General features: G+C 39.1%; 2 protein-coding genes and 1 pseudogene across 6 annotated transcripts in view; 2 read left to right on the forward strand and 1 right to left on the reverse strand.

Annotated features, from left to right (window-relative positions):
- The first annotated feature begins 1,200 nt into the window (after positions 1–1,200).
- LOC148579202 (uncharacterized) lies at positions 1,201–2,989 on the forward strand (annotated as a pseudogene).
- Positions 2,990–3,660: 671 nt separating this feature from the next.
- Positions 3,661–4,716, forward strand: LOC148579203 (uncharacterized). Its single transcript, XM_088489192.1, has 2 exons — positions 3,661–4,266; positions 4,357–4,716. The coding sequence occupies exons 1-2, from the start codon at positions 3,661–3,663 to the stop codon at positions 4,714–4,716; spliced, it is 966 nt and encodes a 321-aa protein (XP_088345318.1).
- Positions 4,717–6,758: 2,042 nt separating this feature from the next.
- The window catches only part of LOC107623457 (uncharacterized), a 54,406-nt gene continuing 42,254 nt past the window's right edge, over positions 6,759–18,910 (reverse strand). For 2 of the 5 annotated variants that reach the window (XM_088506293.1, XM_016325721.3), the window contains exons 2-8: positions 9,804–11,499; positions 9,131–9,182; positions 8,299–8,705; positions 8,022–8,081; positions 7,820–7,927; positions 7,519–7,564; positions 6,759–7,230 (exon numbers count right to left, since the gene is read on the reverse strand). In XM_088506293.1, coding sequence (XP_088362419.1) covers positions 6,992–7,230; positions 7,519–7,564; positions 7,820–7,927; positions 8,022–8,081; positions 8,299–8,691 — 846 coding nt within the window. In that variant the 5' untranslated portion in view covers positions 8,692–8,705; positions 9,131–9,182; positions 9,804–11,499 and the 3' untranslated portion in view covers positions 6,759–6,991. Of the gene's footprint in view, positions 7,231–7,518; positions 7,565–7,819; positions 7,928–8,021; positions 8,082–8,298; positions 8,709–9,130; positions 9,183–9,803; positions 12,145–18,910 lie in introns of those variants that run through there. The other 3 variants (XM_021113884.2, XM_016325723.3, XM_016325722.3) reach the window with 3 other exon arrangements.

Below are 18,910 nucleotides of genomic sequence, written 5' to 3' on the forward strand. Positions count from 1 at the left end.
AAAACTACTCTTTTTTGTTAGGCTTTTGACTTATGAAAAGTCACATTAATATTGTTTGATATAATTTTTTAAATATTTTTAACTTCTTAAAAAGTTGTTTAAGAGCTTTTGAAGAAATTATTCATTTTCAAAAGCTATTTTATCGCTCCTGTTCAAAAGATGCATCTTCTTTATATGTGTATATGGACCTCTTTACATGCAACGCGTACTAATTTTAGACTTCAAAATTAACATGGGAATGAATATGCTATTTGTTTGGTATCCTATGATTAAAGGTACTTAATCTTATTCCATATATTGATAAATTCGATATATAATATGCGAAGTGGATAATGTTTTATGTGATGATAGGAAGGATAGGATAATTAAGAACATTCTATGTTATCAAATATAATCCATTGAAAGAAATTAACAAGAAAACAAACACACACACAAGCCTTAGTAGTCAAGGTTGGAATATTGAAAAAAAGAAAAAAATGTGGGAATACATATAGCCATAGAAGGTTGGATATATTTAAAAGAAGAGTAAAGTATCATTTATGTCCCCAACGTTTGGGGTAAGTCTCAAACCTATCCCTAACGTTTTAAACGTCCTATTTGTGTCCCAAACGTTTCTAAATCGAATCAATATTGTCCTACCGTCCAAATTACTAACATTTGGTTAACAGCATTACACACGTGGACATTAAGTGAGTAAGCCCAAAGGTTGAGATACACACGTCTGCCTCTTCGCGCCCAATATACCGTTCACTATAGCAAATATGAAACGTCAAAGAATCACAGCACCTCTACCCAACGTTTTTTATTCCAGTTCTGGTTACCACACACGTTTTTTCTCTTCGTCGAGGCTGACCGTAGGGAGGGGCTGCAAGGTAGTTGGCGGATCATTCTTGGGAGTTTTGCATGAAAGCTTACACCTTTGTTGTGGTGACAGAGTTTGATCGTGCGACGAGGTATGTACTTGAAAAAAAAATTTGTTTTTTGGGATTTTATTGAGTAGTTCTACGAAGAAAAGATGGCCAGCAATGTATGAGATTGCGTGCATTTTTAGGGTTTAGTTGGTTTTTTGTATTCTCAGCAAAATGTTCGTTGCTTATGTTAGTTAGGGCATGAATTTACGTTTTCTGGTGATTGAATGTGTGCCTGCGATTGATGTTGTTTCGTTATATTTGCCTGTTGTAATAGGGTCTGTTGGTTAGGATGAGTTATTTTAGTGTCAAAGTTTACCACCATGGTAGCTTTGGACTTCAACAAGGGCAATTGAAGTATTTGGGTGGGGAGACAACTGTCATAGACTACTGCAATGAAGATGAATGGAGCTTGATTGAGGTTTATGACATAGTGAGCAGACAAGGGTATTTGAAGAAAGATATTGCTGCAATGTGGTACAAATCACAGGATCAGAATACAGAAGAAGGCTTAAGGATGCTGCGAACTGATAAAGATGCAATGAATATGGCTAACATTGGGGTTAGGGAGGATATGGTGGAGCTGTTTGTAGTTCACAAAACAAGTGATATCCATGAGGTGGTTGAAGATGTACACTTGTTAGGGAGTACTGAAAGTAACATGCAAGTGAAGGGTGGTGGATCTGATGGGCAAGGCCCAATGGTTACAAGTGAGGCCCAAACAGTTGGACAGGTGGAGAAAAATTCTGGCCCAAATGTGGAGGAAGAAATTGTGGGTAACAAAGATGAATCAGATGAGGAAGGAGAGGGTAGTGATGGCAGTGAGGACGAGGACTATGAACCCAAGGGTGGTGAAGATGATAGTTGTGATTCATGGAGTTCTGATTCCAAAAATGGTGATGGTTCAGAAGATAGTGCTGCCGAAGTTGTGTTTGGTGATAGTGATGATGATAAGGAAGGGGCAGAGGGCTTAGTAGATGTCAACATCAGGGTAGGGGATAGATTCGAGGCTGCATCAACTGAAACCCAAACAGATGCAGCAAAAGCTAGTGGGAGTGCCAAAGGTAAGGAGAAGGTTGTTGCAGGTTTAGGTGATGAGGAAGAAGGATATGATTCTGAAGATTTCCTAGATATGCCTATTACTGATGATGATGAGAATGAAATAGTGTTGCAAAGAAGTATCCATTGCACAAGCAGCTAAAGGACATGAGTGAGTACAAGTGGGAGGTTGGAACTCTTTATGTCTCAAGAGAAGAGTTCAAGGATTGTGCCACTGCCTATGCTGTACACACTGGGAGGGGTTTGAGGTTTGATAAGGTTGATCTTCAGAGAGTGAAGGTCACTTGTGTGGAGGGTTGTAACTGGTTTGCATACTGTGGGAAGATTAAGAATGAGCAAACATGGCAATTAACCAGCTGCCATAACAAGCATAGCTGTTCTAGAGAGTTGAAAATTGGAATTATGCATGCAAAATGGTTGGACAAAGTGTTTCTAAAAAAGATCGCTGAGAATCCAAAAATAAAGCTCTCCACGCTAATGAACAAAGCATACAGCAAGTGGAATGTAGAGCTAACTAAGTCTAAAGCTGCCCGGGTTAAGCAGTTTGCACTTGATGAGTTACAAGGAACGTACATAGAGCAGTATCGGAGACTGTATGACTATTGTCATGAATTGCTGAGGTCTAACCCGGGTTCTACAGTTAAGTTGCAAGTGGAGAGACCACCTGAGTTTGCTTCTGAGAGACCAAAACCGGGTGTGGATTTAAGGCCAAAGTTCCAAAGACTCTATGTGTGCCTTGATGCATGCAAGAAGAGTTTTATGGTTTGCAACCAATAATTTGCCTTGATGGGTGCTTCATCAAGACACCATATGGAGGTCACCTTCTCACGGCTATTGGCTGGGACCCGAACGACCAGATACTGCCGATAGCCTACGCAGTAGTTGAAGCAGAGACTAAGGACACATGGACTTGGTTTCTCACGAATCTGTGTGATGACTTTGGTAGTGACAAGCTAATGAGATGCACCTTCATGTCTGACCAACAAAAGGTACTTATTTCTCTACTCACTTCATTCATATAATCAGTTTTAGTGTTAGACTTGCTGATAGCTACGTTATTGATCCTAGTTTAGTGTTAGAGTTGTTGCCTATAGTGAACCTAGTGATTGAAATGTATGACTTGTAGTATGAATTGTGCATGTCCATACTACTTCAAGTAAAAACTGATTAATTGTAATTGTCATTATCACATATCATGCTGATAATAGATTCTGTGATTAATTGAAATGTATGTACTTGGTTAATTGTCATTATCACATATCATGCTGATAATAGATTCTGTGATTTGAACTGTATGTACTTGGTTAATTGTCATTATCACATATCATGCTGATTTAATTACTACTTCAAGTAAAACTGATTTACTATGGATTTAGGGCTTAGTTCCAACCTTCGATGAGCTCATTCCCGGAGTGGATCATAGATTCTGTGTTAGACATCTTTATAGCAATTCCAGGAAGAGATTCCCATGTAGAATGCTGCAAAAGCCACTTATTTACAAGAGTGGGAGAGAAACATGGCTAAAATCCAAAAGGTTGATAATGGAGCCTACAACCACCTTATGGAGATTCCAACCAAATATTGGTGCCGGCATAAGTTTGGGACTTGGTCTAAGTGTGATACCTTGGTTAACAACATGTGTGAAGTATTTAACTCTGTGATTGTGGACGCCCGGGAGAAGCCTATAGTCAGTATGCTTGAAGACATCAGAGTATACATAATGAGGCGTTGGGCTGATAATAGGGATCGGATAATTGAATACCAAAGAGAGGTGTTGCCCGGTATCAGGACTAAGGTTGAAAAACAAGCTGATGCAAGTGGTAAGTGGGTGAGCACCTATGCTGGTCGTGACAAATATGAGGTAACTAGCATCCATGGAGGCAAAGAGAAGTTCGTGGTTGACTTGAAGAATCACGAGTGTTCGTGCAGGAAGTTTCAGTTGTCCGGAATCCCCTGTGCCCATGCCATGACCTGCATTAGGAAGATGTGCTTCAATGTGGACAACTTTGTTGCAAACTGTTACAAGAAGGAAACTTACTCTGACTGCTACCAACATGTGGTGTATCCAGTAAATGGCCCCAACCTGTGGGTGAAGACACAGTTTGATGACGTTTTGCCACCAGTCTACAGAAAACCCATTGGAAGGCCTAAACTGAAACGGAATAAAGCTGTAGATGAGAATTCAACTAGGGGAGGAGTGTCTCGCGATGGGCAGACTCAGAAGTGCTCCTATTGTTTTGCTAGAAGCCACAACAAACGGACCTGTCCAAAGAAGCGGAAAGTAGCTGCCACTACTTCGGTAAGTACAATAGTTGTTTTTTCTGGTTTTGGCTTCATTTTGCCTGATTGCATTCAAAGATTATAATGTCGTATTGTGGCTGTTAACTAGGCAAACAAAGTTGCTGGGTCTACAAGAAGAGCTACAAGAGTCATTTCTAGCACTATCTCAAGCACTGTGTCTAGTACTATCTCCAGCCAGGCTTCTAGGCAATCACAAGCTGCAGCTAAGAAGACCAACACATCAAGGCCAAAGAGAAAATCACCTTCCAATGATATCAGTTCCCAGCAATCTCAGGCTAGGTCAAAGAAGGCTAAGATGACTCCGTCAAACAATAATTCTGGACAACAACTCAAGGATGCTGCCAAGCACAACAATCTCAGAGTGCTGCCAACCCCATCCAAGCACGTCAGCATATCCCAACTGAAGTTTATGGCTAGGACACCTCCAAAAGCATGGAAGAAGATGTGATGATGATGATGTGTGCAGTTTCATGTTTTCTCTTTAGTATCATTATAATTTGTCAAAACTAGTTTAAAGACTCCCTTTTGTTATCTCATACAGTTGCTGTGGAGCAAATAATGTAGCTCCTATTTTGTTATTTTGCTGTGAACCTATTGTGCTTGTTGCTAATTATCTCATACAGATGTTGTGGAGCAAATAGTGTAGCTCCTATTTTGTTATTTTACTGTGAACCTATTGTGCTTGTTGCTAATGACAATCTTAATGGTTAGTGATTAAGTAATATATTACAGTTCAGATTGTTGTCATGATCATGACTTGCTTCATTTAAGCAGAATGCAAAATGTAACACTTTATTTCAGCTGCAAAATATAACAATGCAAAATATAACACTTTAAATAGAATGCATAATATAACATTGCAGCTGCACAATATATCACTGCACTTTTTTACACAAGCACAACATAGCATTTTGCCAAACTTAAATCATCAAAACATCATTTCATTACAATTTCATTCAGTTCAACAAAAAACCAACCATGTCAACATCAGTGCTATTTCTAGGCAAAAATACAGAGCACAAGTTGGGATCTAATGATATTCTCCTAAATCTCACTATCTCAACATCATTGTAGTAAAAGTCTCCCAAATTTGGTGCTGCTTGTTTTCTCACAAACCAATATTAGGGCAACTGTCCATCCAACTAAAGCAACTCCCACTGCAACCATGAACCTGAACTCAACCTTCTCCATTTTGCTCTTCAAATTTCTGACCTTCATCCTTAACCTTGAAACTTGTGGGGGCTCTTCCTCTGGTTCTGCCCATACAAAATAGCCGCATTCTTCTCCAATCTATACCAAATATGACACAACCGAGTCACACCCACAGATTGTCAAAACATATAACTCAACAACAAGAAACGCATGGCTAAAACTCACCCCAAAGTTAACGCAACCCCAGAACCTCCGCCCGGAATTTTCTGCCGTCGATGAGGTGGCGAGCACAGGCCGTTCCCCACAGTAGCAAGTTGTCCTCCTACGACGTGCCTGGTTTCTATTTCGTGTCGCCTGCTTGCTGCCGTGTGTCGCTTCAGATTGGCATGCATCAGCCTCCATCCTTTTTCAACCAGAGAAGTCGAGCTTCGCAGAAGGTGTAGCATCAAAGAGGAGAGAAGATTTGCAGAATTAGAGTTTCCAAGAGGATCATTCTTTGCTGTTTATCTGTTTCTTTTTTCTTTTATTTTTAATTCAATAACGGTCACATAAAAACGCCCTGCCACCGTGTACAATAACCTTCACGTATGCAACGCCGTTAACCAAATGTTAGTCATTTGGACGGTAGGACAACATTGATTCGATTTAGAAACGTTTGGGACACAAATAGGACGTTTAAAACGTTAGGGATAGGTTTGAGACTTACCCCAAACGTTGGGGACATAAATGATACTTTACTCTTAAAAGAAAGGTCAAGAATTAAAGAGATTTCCATGTTTTTATTTCTTTAATTTTAATTTATGGGTAACATGATAATAATTGCGGAAGAATAAAAGATTTTGGTTTCACAATTTTTTTAAGAAAAAATAGAAGCATCAAACGGGATTACACAGCACGGATACTGACCTTTAGATGAGTATGAAGAAATTATGTCGTTTAAACTATAACTCGTTAGCCCAATTAAGGTGCTTTAGACTCTCAAAATTATATATAAATTATAAAATCCTATTATGGCATGTTTGCCTAAAAGTAAAAGAAATAAATTTTGCTAACAAGGTATGTTTAATCTTGCCAACGGCCAAGTTAGTAACTTGTACAGTAGTACCAACCAATGAAGAAAGATTATTATTATTATTATTAAATCAAATAAATATTTGAAAAATGCACACGATGACTGATGACAAATAGATTCATGAAAATACTTAGCAACAAATTATCCCTTATAATTTATGAATTTGGTCGCTTACATCATAAAGATGGAAGTTATTCACAATTTAACTCGGACATATTTAGGGTTTCAAATATATGCAAAATTATCACACAAAAAACAAAGTGTAATGTAGATATCTTAGAGACTCATCGTGTTTTATTTCCATAGTTACAATTTACAAGAAATATTAAAAAAAAGTACAAGTGAACTCCAAAATTGTTCGGTTAGTCTTAGTCTTAAAATAAGATTATGAATATATACAAAGAGAAAACACAAGTACATCCAATTATTTTCCATTTCTTTCTTTGAGAATACTCAATCTCTATAATAAATCACATTGGATCAGCTCAGCTGCAAAAAACTAACTGGACACATTATTTGAATCCGAATACCCTTCAGTAAGTAATCGCCTCTCTTCCTCCTCTAACCTAGCAAGCCATTTGAATCCAAGATCACATCCTGCCTTTGCCGCTATCTGGAACTTTTCTCGTGCCATCTCTACCGGATCAATTGCAAGACTTTCTTTCCCCTTCCCAGCTTTGCGAGTAGCAGAACCTCTCTTCGAACTGAATTTTGTTATTGTTTCTGGAACCTTAACACCTGAGGCAGAATACTTTATTAGTATCATAGTGAAAAACTACGTGATAAAAAAGCGTAAGCAAGCCACCATATCAAATCCAATCTAATTTATGTTTAGACCATCCCCTTTGCTTTCTGCAATCATGCGCAATAGAGAAACCTACTTTTAAAACTGCTCGATTTTTAACCATAAAAAGATCTTGGTAAGCAAGGCATAACCAAATGATTGGGATGGGGATGAAAAGAACTGAAACACCCAACAATATAATACAACAAAATAAGGAAAGGAACACAAGCAGGCACACTGACCTTTAAGAAGAAGAGATCCAAATGCTATAGCTGCTCCGGCATGGCCCTGTGTACACATAAAGATTAAAAATAAGAAACCAGCACAAAATATTCTATAATCAAGAAACTAAAAAATCTGAACTTCTCAGACTCCTGAATGAAACAATAATGAAATAAATCAATTAGGTTATGCTTAGACTCTTCTAGATTACAAAGGGTGTAGACAATGTTGCGCTGACCAAAACCGGGACTAACCAGACATATAAGGAAACTAAAATCAAGATAGTTTAACAAGCAATACAAGTCTAGTATCTCATATTACCTTCTCTGAAGCCCTATGAAAACACCACAATGCTGAAGCAATATCTTGCTTCACGCAATCGCCCGTCAAATATACAGCACCCAAAAGGTAAAGAGCACCTGGATGCAACTAGAACACAACACAATAAGCACAAGTAAGGTTTTGTCAGGAATTCATAAAACAGGGAAACCAAAAACCTTCAATATAGGTAAGGGAAACATACCTGATCAACAGCTTTCTGCAAATAATAAAAAGCTTGTTGATCTGATTGGACGTAGTCATTCTGCGACAGAAAAGTAATATATCAGCAATCATCATTATGTGTCAATCTAATTCTTAACATCAAAACCAGGCAAGTAAAATAAACAAGAAACCAGTGATCCCATTCCCTAAACCTCACTAGCTAACAAAAAAATAAAAATCACATAATAGAAAACTTGAATCCACAAATGATACAATACAAATTAATAACCTAGCATTTCAGTGAGTCAGTGACGCACCTCAATTCTCAATTGACAACCCAATGCAAATTGTGCATCAGCATCACCCATGTCAGCAGCTTCGACCAATAAAGCAGCTCCAACGGCTTTATTAGCGCCAGGAACATGATACTTCATGTGCAATCTGGATAACCAATACCTAGCATGCGTGTTGGTGTTGTCAGCCTCCAAAGCAAGCTCAAAATTCTCCTTTGCTCTAAGAAGCAGAGGGATGAGGCGTGTATCATTGAGCTCGCAGTAATCAATTACCCTATCGACCTCCTTCAACGCGTTCCAACCTTTTGCGATGAACGCCATCGCCTTCTTGTTCCTATCATGCATTCCTCTCTGCTGATTCAATTGGAAGAAACAAGTGGCAGAGGGTTTCCGCAAGGACAATGCCCTCCACAGCATCTTTCTCGATGGAGCTGCTTCACGGTGGTGAGAGGAAAGAGTGAGAAAAGAAGAATGGTGGCATTGAGGCATATAAGTATAACCTAAAACCCTAAACCCTGATCCGGGTGAAAACCAGGTGTAGATTAGAGGTGTTCAGTTTGCGGTTAGGTTCGGTTTTTTGAGAAAAAAAATCATTCGAACTAATTATATATAAAATATTCGATTTGTTTTTGTGAAGCCAACTTGTTTGGTTTGATTTTTCGGTTTTTGCCGCTAATTAAAAAAAAATAACATGTCCTAAATTTCTAATCATATCTAGTATACTAAAAACTTGTCCTAAGCTATTTTCAACTAATAATATGCAAAATAATACCAAGTACCAACATATAATTAACAAAATAACAAGTTCAATTTCATGAAGTAATAAAAGGTTACACAGCACAATAATAAAAATTACCAATTCCACCTTCTAATTCACCAAAGACGCATTAAGTTTCTTTTGTTCTTCCCTGCATGAAAGCCACCACAAACATCAATTAAACATCAGAGAGTAAAAAATATGAAAAGACAAATATTTGGTCAACAATTTGACAATTTTGTTTCTAGAATGTTTAAAAATACAACACAACTACTATTTGCTAATTCCTATTCATAAATTCTCAATTTGCCAAACCTTCCCATTACCCAGCACACTTAATTTAAGGTGGTCCAACAAAGTAATCACCAACTATTCTACATAGTTTGCAACGAGATACTACCATGTGATCAAAACAGATCATGTCACTTTGCTTATGCAGTTATCCAAGAGATCGATGAAATATTCATTATGTTCACGACCACAATTCAAATGCATAACAAATCAAGAATCAAGAACAACGACCAAGAAAATCAGAATTAAAAATCAAGAATCCGAACAAAAAAAAAATCAAGAACAAATTAAAAATGTCCCAACCAACAATCAGTAACAAATTAAAAATCATAAATCAGAACACAAAAATTAGAATAACAGCCATAAATCAGAATCCGAACACAAAAATTAGAAATTTAGAATTAACAAGACAAAACCAAAATAAAAAAAATAAGGTCAGAACAAAAAGAAATCAAAATCAATAAATAATTAGAAGAATTACCTGAGACTCGAGACTAGAGCAGGACGAAAAAACCGAACAACAGACATGACGGTGAGACACGAAGCTGGAAACGGAGGGACTACGGATAGAGGTTGGATGGAGACGAACGGAGCACGACGGCGACGACAAAACCGAGGAGCAGAGGAAGTGTGTGGCTGAGAACTATGATGCTGGACGGCGATGCGACTGTGAAGTTGTCCGTCGCCGGCAAAGAGTGGAGAGTTTTGAGGTTACGGGCATGAGGGTGGGTGAGTGCGGCCCTTTGGAGAGTGGAGAGAGTGTGTGGTGTGATGCGAGTGATTTAGTTTGGGGTTAGGTTTTACTGATTTTCTGTGGAATTAAAGGTATACCAACCTAAATACCTAAAATTAAATTATACTTTTACATGCCAATGAGTTATAGCCAAGGTTATGAAAACCGAACCGGTCATCAAACCTCTTTAGTCACTGGTTCACTGGTTCATTGGTCCAACTAGTCCAACCAGTGATTCAACCGAAAAAACCGTTTTAGAATAAAATAATAAATAAATTATAAAGGACCAAAGATGAGGGTACTCCAAGAACTCCTATTAGATGCAACAGCATTCAACATTATCACATATTTTCACACACACATACAAAGCCTTAACTCAAAGAACAACCACAGCAAGTGACTTGGAAAGAAAATGTAAACACCGAAACAATCACAAGCATACAGAACATGTGAATATTATTATAGCAAACATAATAATAAAATAGCTCTTCTAATGCGTCTCTGAAAATATCCCAAATCAAGAAAACTACATAATCTGATCCACTTGATTCAAAAAGCTACATATATTAGAAAAATTAAGAATCAACTAAAAGAAAAAGAAAAGGATGGCCTGGTTGATTCGATTCAATTGCCTGAGATGAAGAATCAAACAGGGCTGAGAAGCTGAGAGTTTAAATGTTAAACCTCAATATTCAAATAACATGACTCCATTATTGTTATTATTACACCCTTCTAATGTCACAAACTCAATATATATTATAGTCTGTTGACACTTGTGTATTCACAACTTGGCCTCATCATTCTGATTCATACCTTAAGTAGAAGAAAAAGTCCCAATAAGCTTTCGTTACAATTTTATCCAGAGAGTTGGGGTTTTGGTTCGGAGTTCATGCCAATGATAATGACGAGAGGGATGAATCCGTGAATCAATAACATAGGCAGTGCAAATTTTAACAAAGTTCACCACAATGATTAACAACAACAAAAAGCAATGAAGGAACACTCAGTAATATAGGCAGTGCAAATTTTAACAAAGCTCATCACAATGATTAACAACAAAAAGCACTGAAAGAACAGTGAATCATTAACATGGGCAGTGCAAATTTAAAATTTAAAAGTTATCAATTTAAAATTTATCATCAAATACAATCAGTGAGCAAAGCCAAGCAATCAAGCACTGACTGAGCATTCTGTTCTGATTCTGTGACTGGGAAGTAACAAATTCAGCAACAAATTTAACAAATCCTAGTAAAGTCCCGATTTACACAGCAAAAAGACAAATTTATTGATTACCAATTCAGCAAAGGGAAATCTGGAAAAGAGAGAACACTAAACCAAAACATTAACCAATAGTCACAAAACACTAAACCTTCACCCAGCAATTACAAACAAAGCCCGCAATTACAAACATTAGCACATTATAAAACATTCCAAAACACTAAACCTTCACCCAGCAAAACCAGCAACTACAAACAAAGCCATCAGTAAATTTGAACAAAAAAATTAAGAGCCATCAGCAACTAACAGAGCCATCGAGCCATCAGTAACAGAGCCATCAGTAACAGAGCAAAGAATTGAAAGCAACAGACTAACAGAGCCATCGAGCCATCAATAAATTTGAAAAAAAAAATTTACAGCCATCAGCAACCAGCAAATACAAGACAGATCCATCAGCACAGACAATTACAATTTACAAAACATTACAAGAAAAATGGAACAAAAATTGAACACCAATTTCAGAACTTCAAACGAAGAAGAAGACCGAACATTCAGAAATTAAAAGGAAGAAGCGAAGGCGAAGAATTGAAAGCAGGGCCACTAACCTGGATTCCGTGCCGAGAAGCCAGCGAAGATGAAAACGACGTGCCGAGCAACCTGGGGGAAGAGGAAGATGAAAACTACGTGCCAGCGAAGATAAAAACGACACGGGGAAGAGAAAGCAGCGGCGGCGCTGAGGACCTGGGGACGGCGGCGGCGGTGAAGGGCTAGGGTTTTCCTTGGCTTCAGAGGTCTCCAGGGAGTGCCCGAATGATTGGGGGAAGAAGAGGGGGGAGGGGGGAGTTTGGGTTCACGAATGGTTCTGCAGTTCTGCTTTTTTTTTTTTTTTTTCCCAAATAAACAAAACGGCGCCGTTTTATTCGAACCGGCCGATTATCAATCCGATCCAACCGGCCAATAATCGGCCGGTTTGACGGTTTTCAAGCGGTTTTTTCTCCAACGGTTATAAATATCGGACCAGATCGTTTTTAATACTGGTTCCTGGTTAAACCGGTTCGACTAGCCAGTCTGGTCCGATTTTTAAAACCATGGTTATAGTTCAAATGGCTTAATATTTTCATACTCATTTAAGAGGTATAAAAAAAATCAAGAACTCTAATTATTGTTTTTGGTATCTCTTATTATAATTGAGATTGAATGGCAAAATTAGTAGAATGTCCATTCTAATGAATGGAAGTTCAAACCCAGAATCATGTTTGCGTTTAAAGGAAAAAAATTAGGCAAACAAAAATTACAGCGTTCAAGAAGATTGAACGTATTTTTTGTGCTTTCAACGTGTTTGCTAAACACACACATAATCTCTCTATACTCACCTAAAAAAATCGCAGGTTCGAGTCTACCTATCTTTAGTTAAATAAAAATTACACTTCTACATTATGAAACTAACGTTTGCGTTAAAAAAACATTATATCCAACACCTCAAAGGCAAAAAAGACGCTGTGCAGTGAAGGAGATTTATACTAAAATAAATATGTAAAAAAGAGGTTTATACAAACTAATTCTTTATTCATAAATATCAACAAAAATAATGTTACAATCTAAAAAATCAATGTTTTAAAAGGAGTAAAAAAAAAATCTACGGGCACTACTTCAAAATAATTAAAAACTAAAACGAAAGAAAATTGATTCAAGAAATTAATAATAGTATCAGTTTATTTCCTATGCATAAGCATCTTCACTCTCATCCCAACAATCATTATGTGCTGGCATCTCATTCTCTCCAACAAATTTACAGTCGTCACCTTCATCGACAACAATAGATGTGGTGACTCGAAGCTTCACATCAAATGGCCAAATTCCTGCATAGCGGTTACATCTAGACATTTTCATGATCTCCCTGGCAAATTCGCATATGGAAGGCATAATTTCATCTAATAACTCAGTTGACAAAAACATTGAAAAGAAGGTTTCTTGCAAGTATTTGAATTTCTCTTTGACATCATCATTGGTGGGTTGCAAATAACTAAGAATTTTATTCCAGGAAACCAAAAAGGTTTGGTTGATAGTAGTGGAAGTAAAAGAAGAGAATTCATCATCAATATGTGGTTTAGAACTTGATTTCTTAGTGAATTTTCTATGTTAGATCATTTAATTGATACAACAAAAGTTTATATGGAAGCGATTATAAAATGAATTTTCTTCGGCTATAGGCCATAAAGATAGTTTTTTAGAACATGTGAATTCTATTGAATAGGTGTAAGATCCGGTTAATTATCGGCTAATTAACCCATAAATGAGAATTTATTCTAGAAAGCCAAAAATGTTATTTTTATGGCTTAATATGATAGAGGAGATTGAGACGAGAATTTCGGTACCAATTTTATAGAAATCGGACCAAGATTGGACCGAACGGGCCAAACCGATCCAACCGGACCCAAAGTGGGCCCTTGGCCCAACTAAACTAAACCAAAACCCTAGTTTTTAGCACTCTCTCTCCTCACAACACACAAACACACGCTGAAAATGGAGGCCATGGAGGGAAGAACACTCTCTCAAGTTCTCTCCCTTGGTTGATCTTCAAACCACCATAACTTTTGATCTAGAGCTCCGATTGTCGCACCGTTTGTGGCCACGCGTTCACTGCGGAGAGCTCTACAAAACCCATACAATCAATCTTGAGGTAAGCCACGTTTTTCTCTTCTAATTTTCAGCCTTGATTTCGAGTTTCATGAGCAAAAATGTTGAGATTTTGGGCTCTTTGATGTTATAGGGCCCAACTCTCTTGAAGGAGAAGGTTAATCTTGTCTCCTTGGACCTTGGGTGTGGTAAGATTCTCAACTCTACTGTAATTTGTTGTTCTATGATGTTTGGGTATTGAGATATTGTGTATGGGTATGATGATTGTGGCTTAGGTTGTGTATATGTGAATATTGGAGCTTGATTGGTGATTTTGGAAAGCTTGGGAGAGGATTTTGTGTGATAAAATCTATTCTTGGAGGTGTTGAGACCTTGAGAGCTTGTGGACAAGTGGTTTGGAAGTGCTCCGGTTGAGCTTGGAAAATCGGCTAAGGTATGGTTTCGGTTTCCCGTATCTAATATGTAATGTGGTAGGAAATACTTAGGCTAGAGGCCCTAAGATAGGCATTGAATGGTTGATATTGTTAAATGGTTGAGATATATGATGTGATCATATATGTGATTATGAATATTGATGCCTTGATTGTGTGATATATGAGAAAATGCATGTTGTGATATATGCTTGATGAATGAATGAGGTTGAATTGATGGGTGGTACCATGTTGATGGTGAGTATGATGTTGATTATGTATAATGATGGTTGATTGAAAATGGTATTATTGGAAATTGGGATGAGGAAGGATGTATGACATGATATTGTGTTTGTCCTTTAGCCATTTGATTGAGAAGTGTTAAAATGGTTGGATGTGGTTTTGGGAACCTTGGTAAAGTGTCAATGTGTGAGTTGAGGATGGCTTGATATTGATTTTTGGTACATTTTGATTGATTTCAAAGAAAAGTGATTAAATTGGCATGTTTTGATTGATTTTGAAAAGAGTTGAAAGTGGCTTGTTTTGAAAATGGCACTTTATGGTTTTGTATAAAAACATGGTTTTTGGGCATACTTTGACGGGACATAACTTGGACTACGGATCTCTGATTTGTGCCAAATCTATTTAGAAATGAAATTGGATCCGGGATGTCTATGCCGTTCGAAGAACGGGTGAAAAACGATTTAAAATGAGAAAGTTATGTCCGTCGGAAGATTGGGGGTTGAATCTGTAAATTCTGCAGCTTTTAACTTAGAAAATTTTTAGCAGAATGACCCTCCGCGCGTAGGCGCACTTGGCGCGTACGCGCCGTTCTTTGAGAAAGTACCATCCACGTGTGCGCGTGGTGTGCGCGGGCGCGTCGATGCGCTGTACCAAATGCCCAACCATTTTCCCGAGAGTTGTGCCAGAGTTGTGCCAGTTTTGTGCCTGGGGCGCAAGAACACCCACGCGTACGCGTGGCTGACGCGTGTGCGTCGTTGGCTAATTTTCAATCCCCGCGTCCGCGCGTATGACGCTTGCGCGTCGATGGGTTTTAAGGCCATCCACGCGTGCGCGTGGAGTGCGTGTACGCGTGGCCTTGTTTTCATCCCAAACTTGATTTTTGAGTTTTAAAAGCCAAATTTCATACTTCTAAGCCTCCGATCTCACCATTTATGTCTTAAATCATTATGATGTTCCTAGCATGAGAAGAGGGGCTAGCGAATATGGTAACTTGTGAGTGAAGTAAGGGAAAAATGAATGATCAATGAGGATCAAAAATGATTATGTGAGATGCGGAGGATGGCGGTGGAAATGCTTGTTATGCCATGGGCCGAAGAGCCATAATTGTTAATGAATTGGCTGGTTATGGATTTAACCGTGAGCCGGATGGCTGGATTATGCCGTGTGACGGTGGAGCCATGTTTATGGCTAAGTATAAATGCATATATGCTGTTGAATGAATTGTGAATATTTGCACTTCCACCATCAGAGATGAGGGTTTCCCTGGGAGGAAGCAGTGGCTAGCCACCACGTGCTCCAGGTTGAGACTCGAAGCTCTGTTAACCCTAGGTCGTAAGTGTGGTCGGGCACTGTGAAAGGCCCGGATGAGCTCGCCCCCGTAAATATTCACCAGTGAGGGTGATGGATATGGATCATGATTATGATCAAGTTTATGATGAGTATAACTCGAGTTGGGGATGCGCGACAGAGGGACAGTCCAATGGTTAGCTACCAAGACTTGTCGGGTTGGCTCTATAACCGACAGATGATATCATCAGCCACTAGGGACAGGCATTCATCATATGCATACTATATGAATTGTTTGAGATTGCCTATTTGACTGCATATTACTTGCTAATTGTCTAAATGCCTTACCTGTTCCTATTTGTAAATCTCTTGTCTAATATAACTGTGTTTGCTATATTATACTCCTGCTGGTGGTTGGGAGGTCTGAAGAAATTGGAAAGGAAAGTATTAGTTAGACTGAAGAATCTTTAGTCAGTTGCCACTTATGGTTTAGCTCGTTTATAAGCTTTGATATTATCTGGAGGAAGTTCTAGGATTGCCTTCGGCTTTCCTCTATTATTATGTATTATATATGTGGAAGCTGTTACCGTGCTGGGACCTCTGGTTCTCACCCGTGCGGATTTTGTGGTTTTCAGATGCAGGACGCGAGGCTTCTCGTTGAGGCATGCTGGAGACTTCTGGATTAGCGAAGATCCTTGTTCTCGGGGCTCTGTTTTGGTTTATATATCTTGTTTAGATACTTTTATATCCATTAAATAATACAAACTGTGATGACTCCTCTTATAGGAGGTTTTGGAGAATAGGTTTCTGTATTTGTGCCCCTTTGGGTTTCCTTTGGGGTTTCCTTATTTTATTACATGTATATATTGCTATGCTCGGACCGGTTATCTTCGCAGCCGGATTTTGAGTCTTGATATTCCTGTTTTTGACACTCCTTTGTATATATATATATAACCTCGCGTTAGCTTATCCCGGTTTGTTATGTTTATCGATCGGAGTGTTGCGCTTTCGAGTTACGGTTTTTGTTTACCCCTTTTTTCTACAAAGGCTCCTAGTTATAATCAATTATTCATACTACTATACGTACTAAATTTATGTTATAGAGGTCGTAATACCTTGCCATCTCTGAATTATGACTTAAGCATAAGACTCTGTATGGTAGGGTGTTACATTATGGTATCAGAGCAGTTCGTTCCTGTAGAGCCTGAGGGATGGACTGACTATGCTTCTGTGCATTCTCTGTATGTGTGTTATGTGCTATTAGTATATCTGCTTGATATAATTGGCATAAACATTCATGAGCATGCATTTGGGACTTTGAAGCACTAGACTTCCGATATTGAGACTGATCAACTTAATATCGATTGTTTGGTGTGTATAGAAACTAGATGGCGCCTCGTGGACGCGGTAGAGGTCGTAGGAGCGGTCATACGAATGCTCGTGCACCGAAGATTAACCCTAATGACCCGGTAAACTTTATGACTGCATTGGAGAACGTGGCTGCTGCTATGCAAGCCATTGTTGAGGCTCTTGGTCAACAGATGAACAACCATGATAATGACGGAGGTGGAGTTCAGGACCCGATGACACTGGCAAACTTTTTGAAGGTTAATCCACTTAAGTTCAAGGGAACCACTAGCCTGACTGAGGCCGATACATGGTTTCAGGCCATGGAACGAGCACTGCAAGCGCAGGTGGTACCTGAAGGGCAGCGTGTAGAGTTTGTTACCTATTTGCTCACTGGGGAAGCGTCGCATTGGTGGCAAGGAATCCGACGCTTCCTGCAGCAGGGTGATGATTATATCACCTGGGATGTCTTCCAAGAGAAGTTCTATAAGAAGTACTTTCCGACTTCTGCCAGGACGGCCAAGGAGCTTGAATTGTTGCAGCTGAAGCAGGGTACTATGTTCGTATCTGAGTATACTGACAAGTTTGAGGAGCTGTTCAGATTCTCTCGTATGTGTCAAGGGAGTCCGGTGGAATATGAGGAATGGAAGTGTGTTAAGTACGAAGGAGGACTCTGGAGCGATATTTTCAGTTCGGTGGGGCCAATGGAGATTAGGACTTTCTCCGAGTTGGTGAACAAGTGTAGGGTTGCTGAAGAGTGTGTGAAGATGGCAGCCATTGAGAAAGGAAGTCATAAAGGATCATTTCTACATAACCGAGGGAAGAGTTTTGCACCTAGAGGTCCGCCTTTCAAGAGGGGAGGCCCAACAACAACTACTCCCAAGGAAAAAGGTTTGGGAAGCAACCTCAGAATGATCAAGCTTGTACTAGGTATGGAAGTCACCATCCGGGAGTACCATGCAAGGCCGGATGGGGTTTGTTCTACAATTGTAGAAAGGCGGGGCATAGAGCCGCAAGTTGTCCAGAGCAGCAGAAGCAAGCTGCTGGGAAAGCACAACATACCGGTCGGGTGTTCACCACCTTAGCTAGGGGTGCAGAGGGATCCGAGATACTCATTCGAGGTAACTGTGAAATGGCTGGTCAAACTTTAAATACTTTATTTGATTCGGGAGCATCGCATTCATTCATTGCATTTGAGAAAGCCCATGAGTTAGGATTGAAGATCGTAACCTTAGGTTATGACCTAAAAGTATATAATGCTACCCATGAAGCCATGGTAACTAGGTTAGGATGCCCGAAAGTTTCGTTTAGGTTCAAGCAGCGTGATTTTGTCCATAATTTAATCTGCTTACCGATGATCGGTCTTGATCTTATCTTGGGATTGGACTGGTTATCTGAGAACCATGTCCTGCTTGATTGTTCTACAAAGTCGGTGTACTTTATGCCGGAAGATACAGACGGGCCGGTTGTGGTGAATAGTTACTACTTAATTCGATGATGGTGAACTGTTCCGGAATCGAATGTCAGGGTATCCTGTTGTTAACCGCGGGTGTTTCGGGTGATGACCAAATGTTGGATCAGATTCCGGTAGTGTGTGAGTTTCCGGAAGTGTTTCCCGATGATATTGAGGAATTTTCACCTAATCGAGAGGTCGAGTTTGCTATTGAATTGGTGCCTGGGGTGGGACCAATCTCAAGCGCTCCTTATAGAATG

The sequence above is a fragment of the Arachis ipaensis genome, chromosome B10 (genome assembly GCF_059453495.1).
Source record: "Arachis ipaensis isolate K30076 ecotype BB chromosome B10, ASM5945349v1, whole genome shotgun sequence".
In the NCBI taxonomy this organism is placed as follows: Eukaryota; Viridiplantae; Streptophyta; class Magnoliopsida; order Fabales; family Fabaceae; genus Arachis; species Arachis ipaensis.

Coding starts and splice junctions, on each gene's coding strand:
- LOC148579203 (XM_088489192.1), top strand. CDS start 3,661: ATGCTTGAAGACATCAGAGTATACATAATGAGGCGTTGGGCTGATAAT. Junction 4,267..4,356: donor AAGTAGCTGCCACTACTTCG/GTAAGTACAATA, acceptor GCTGTTAACTAG/GCAAACAAAGTTGCTGGGTC.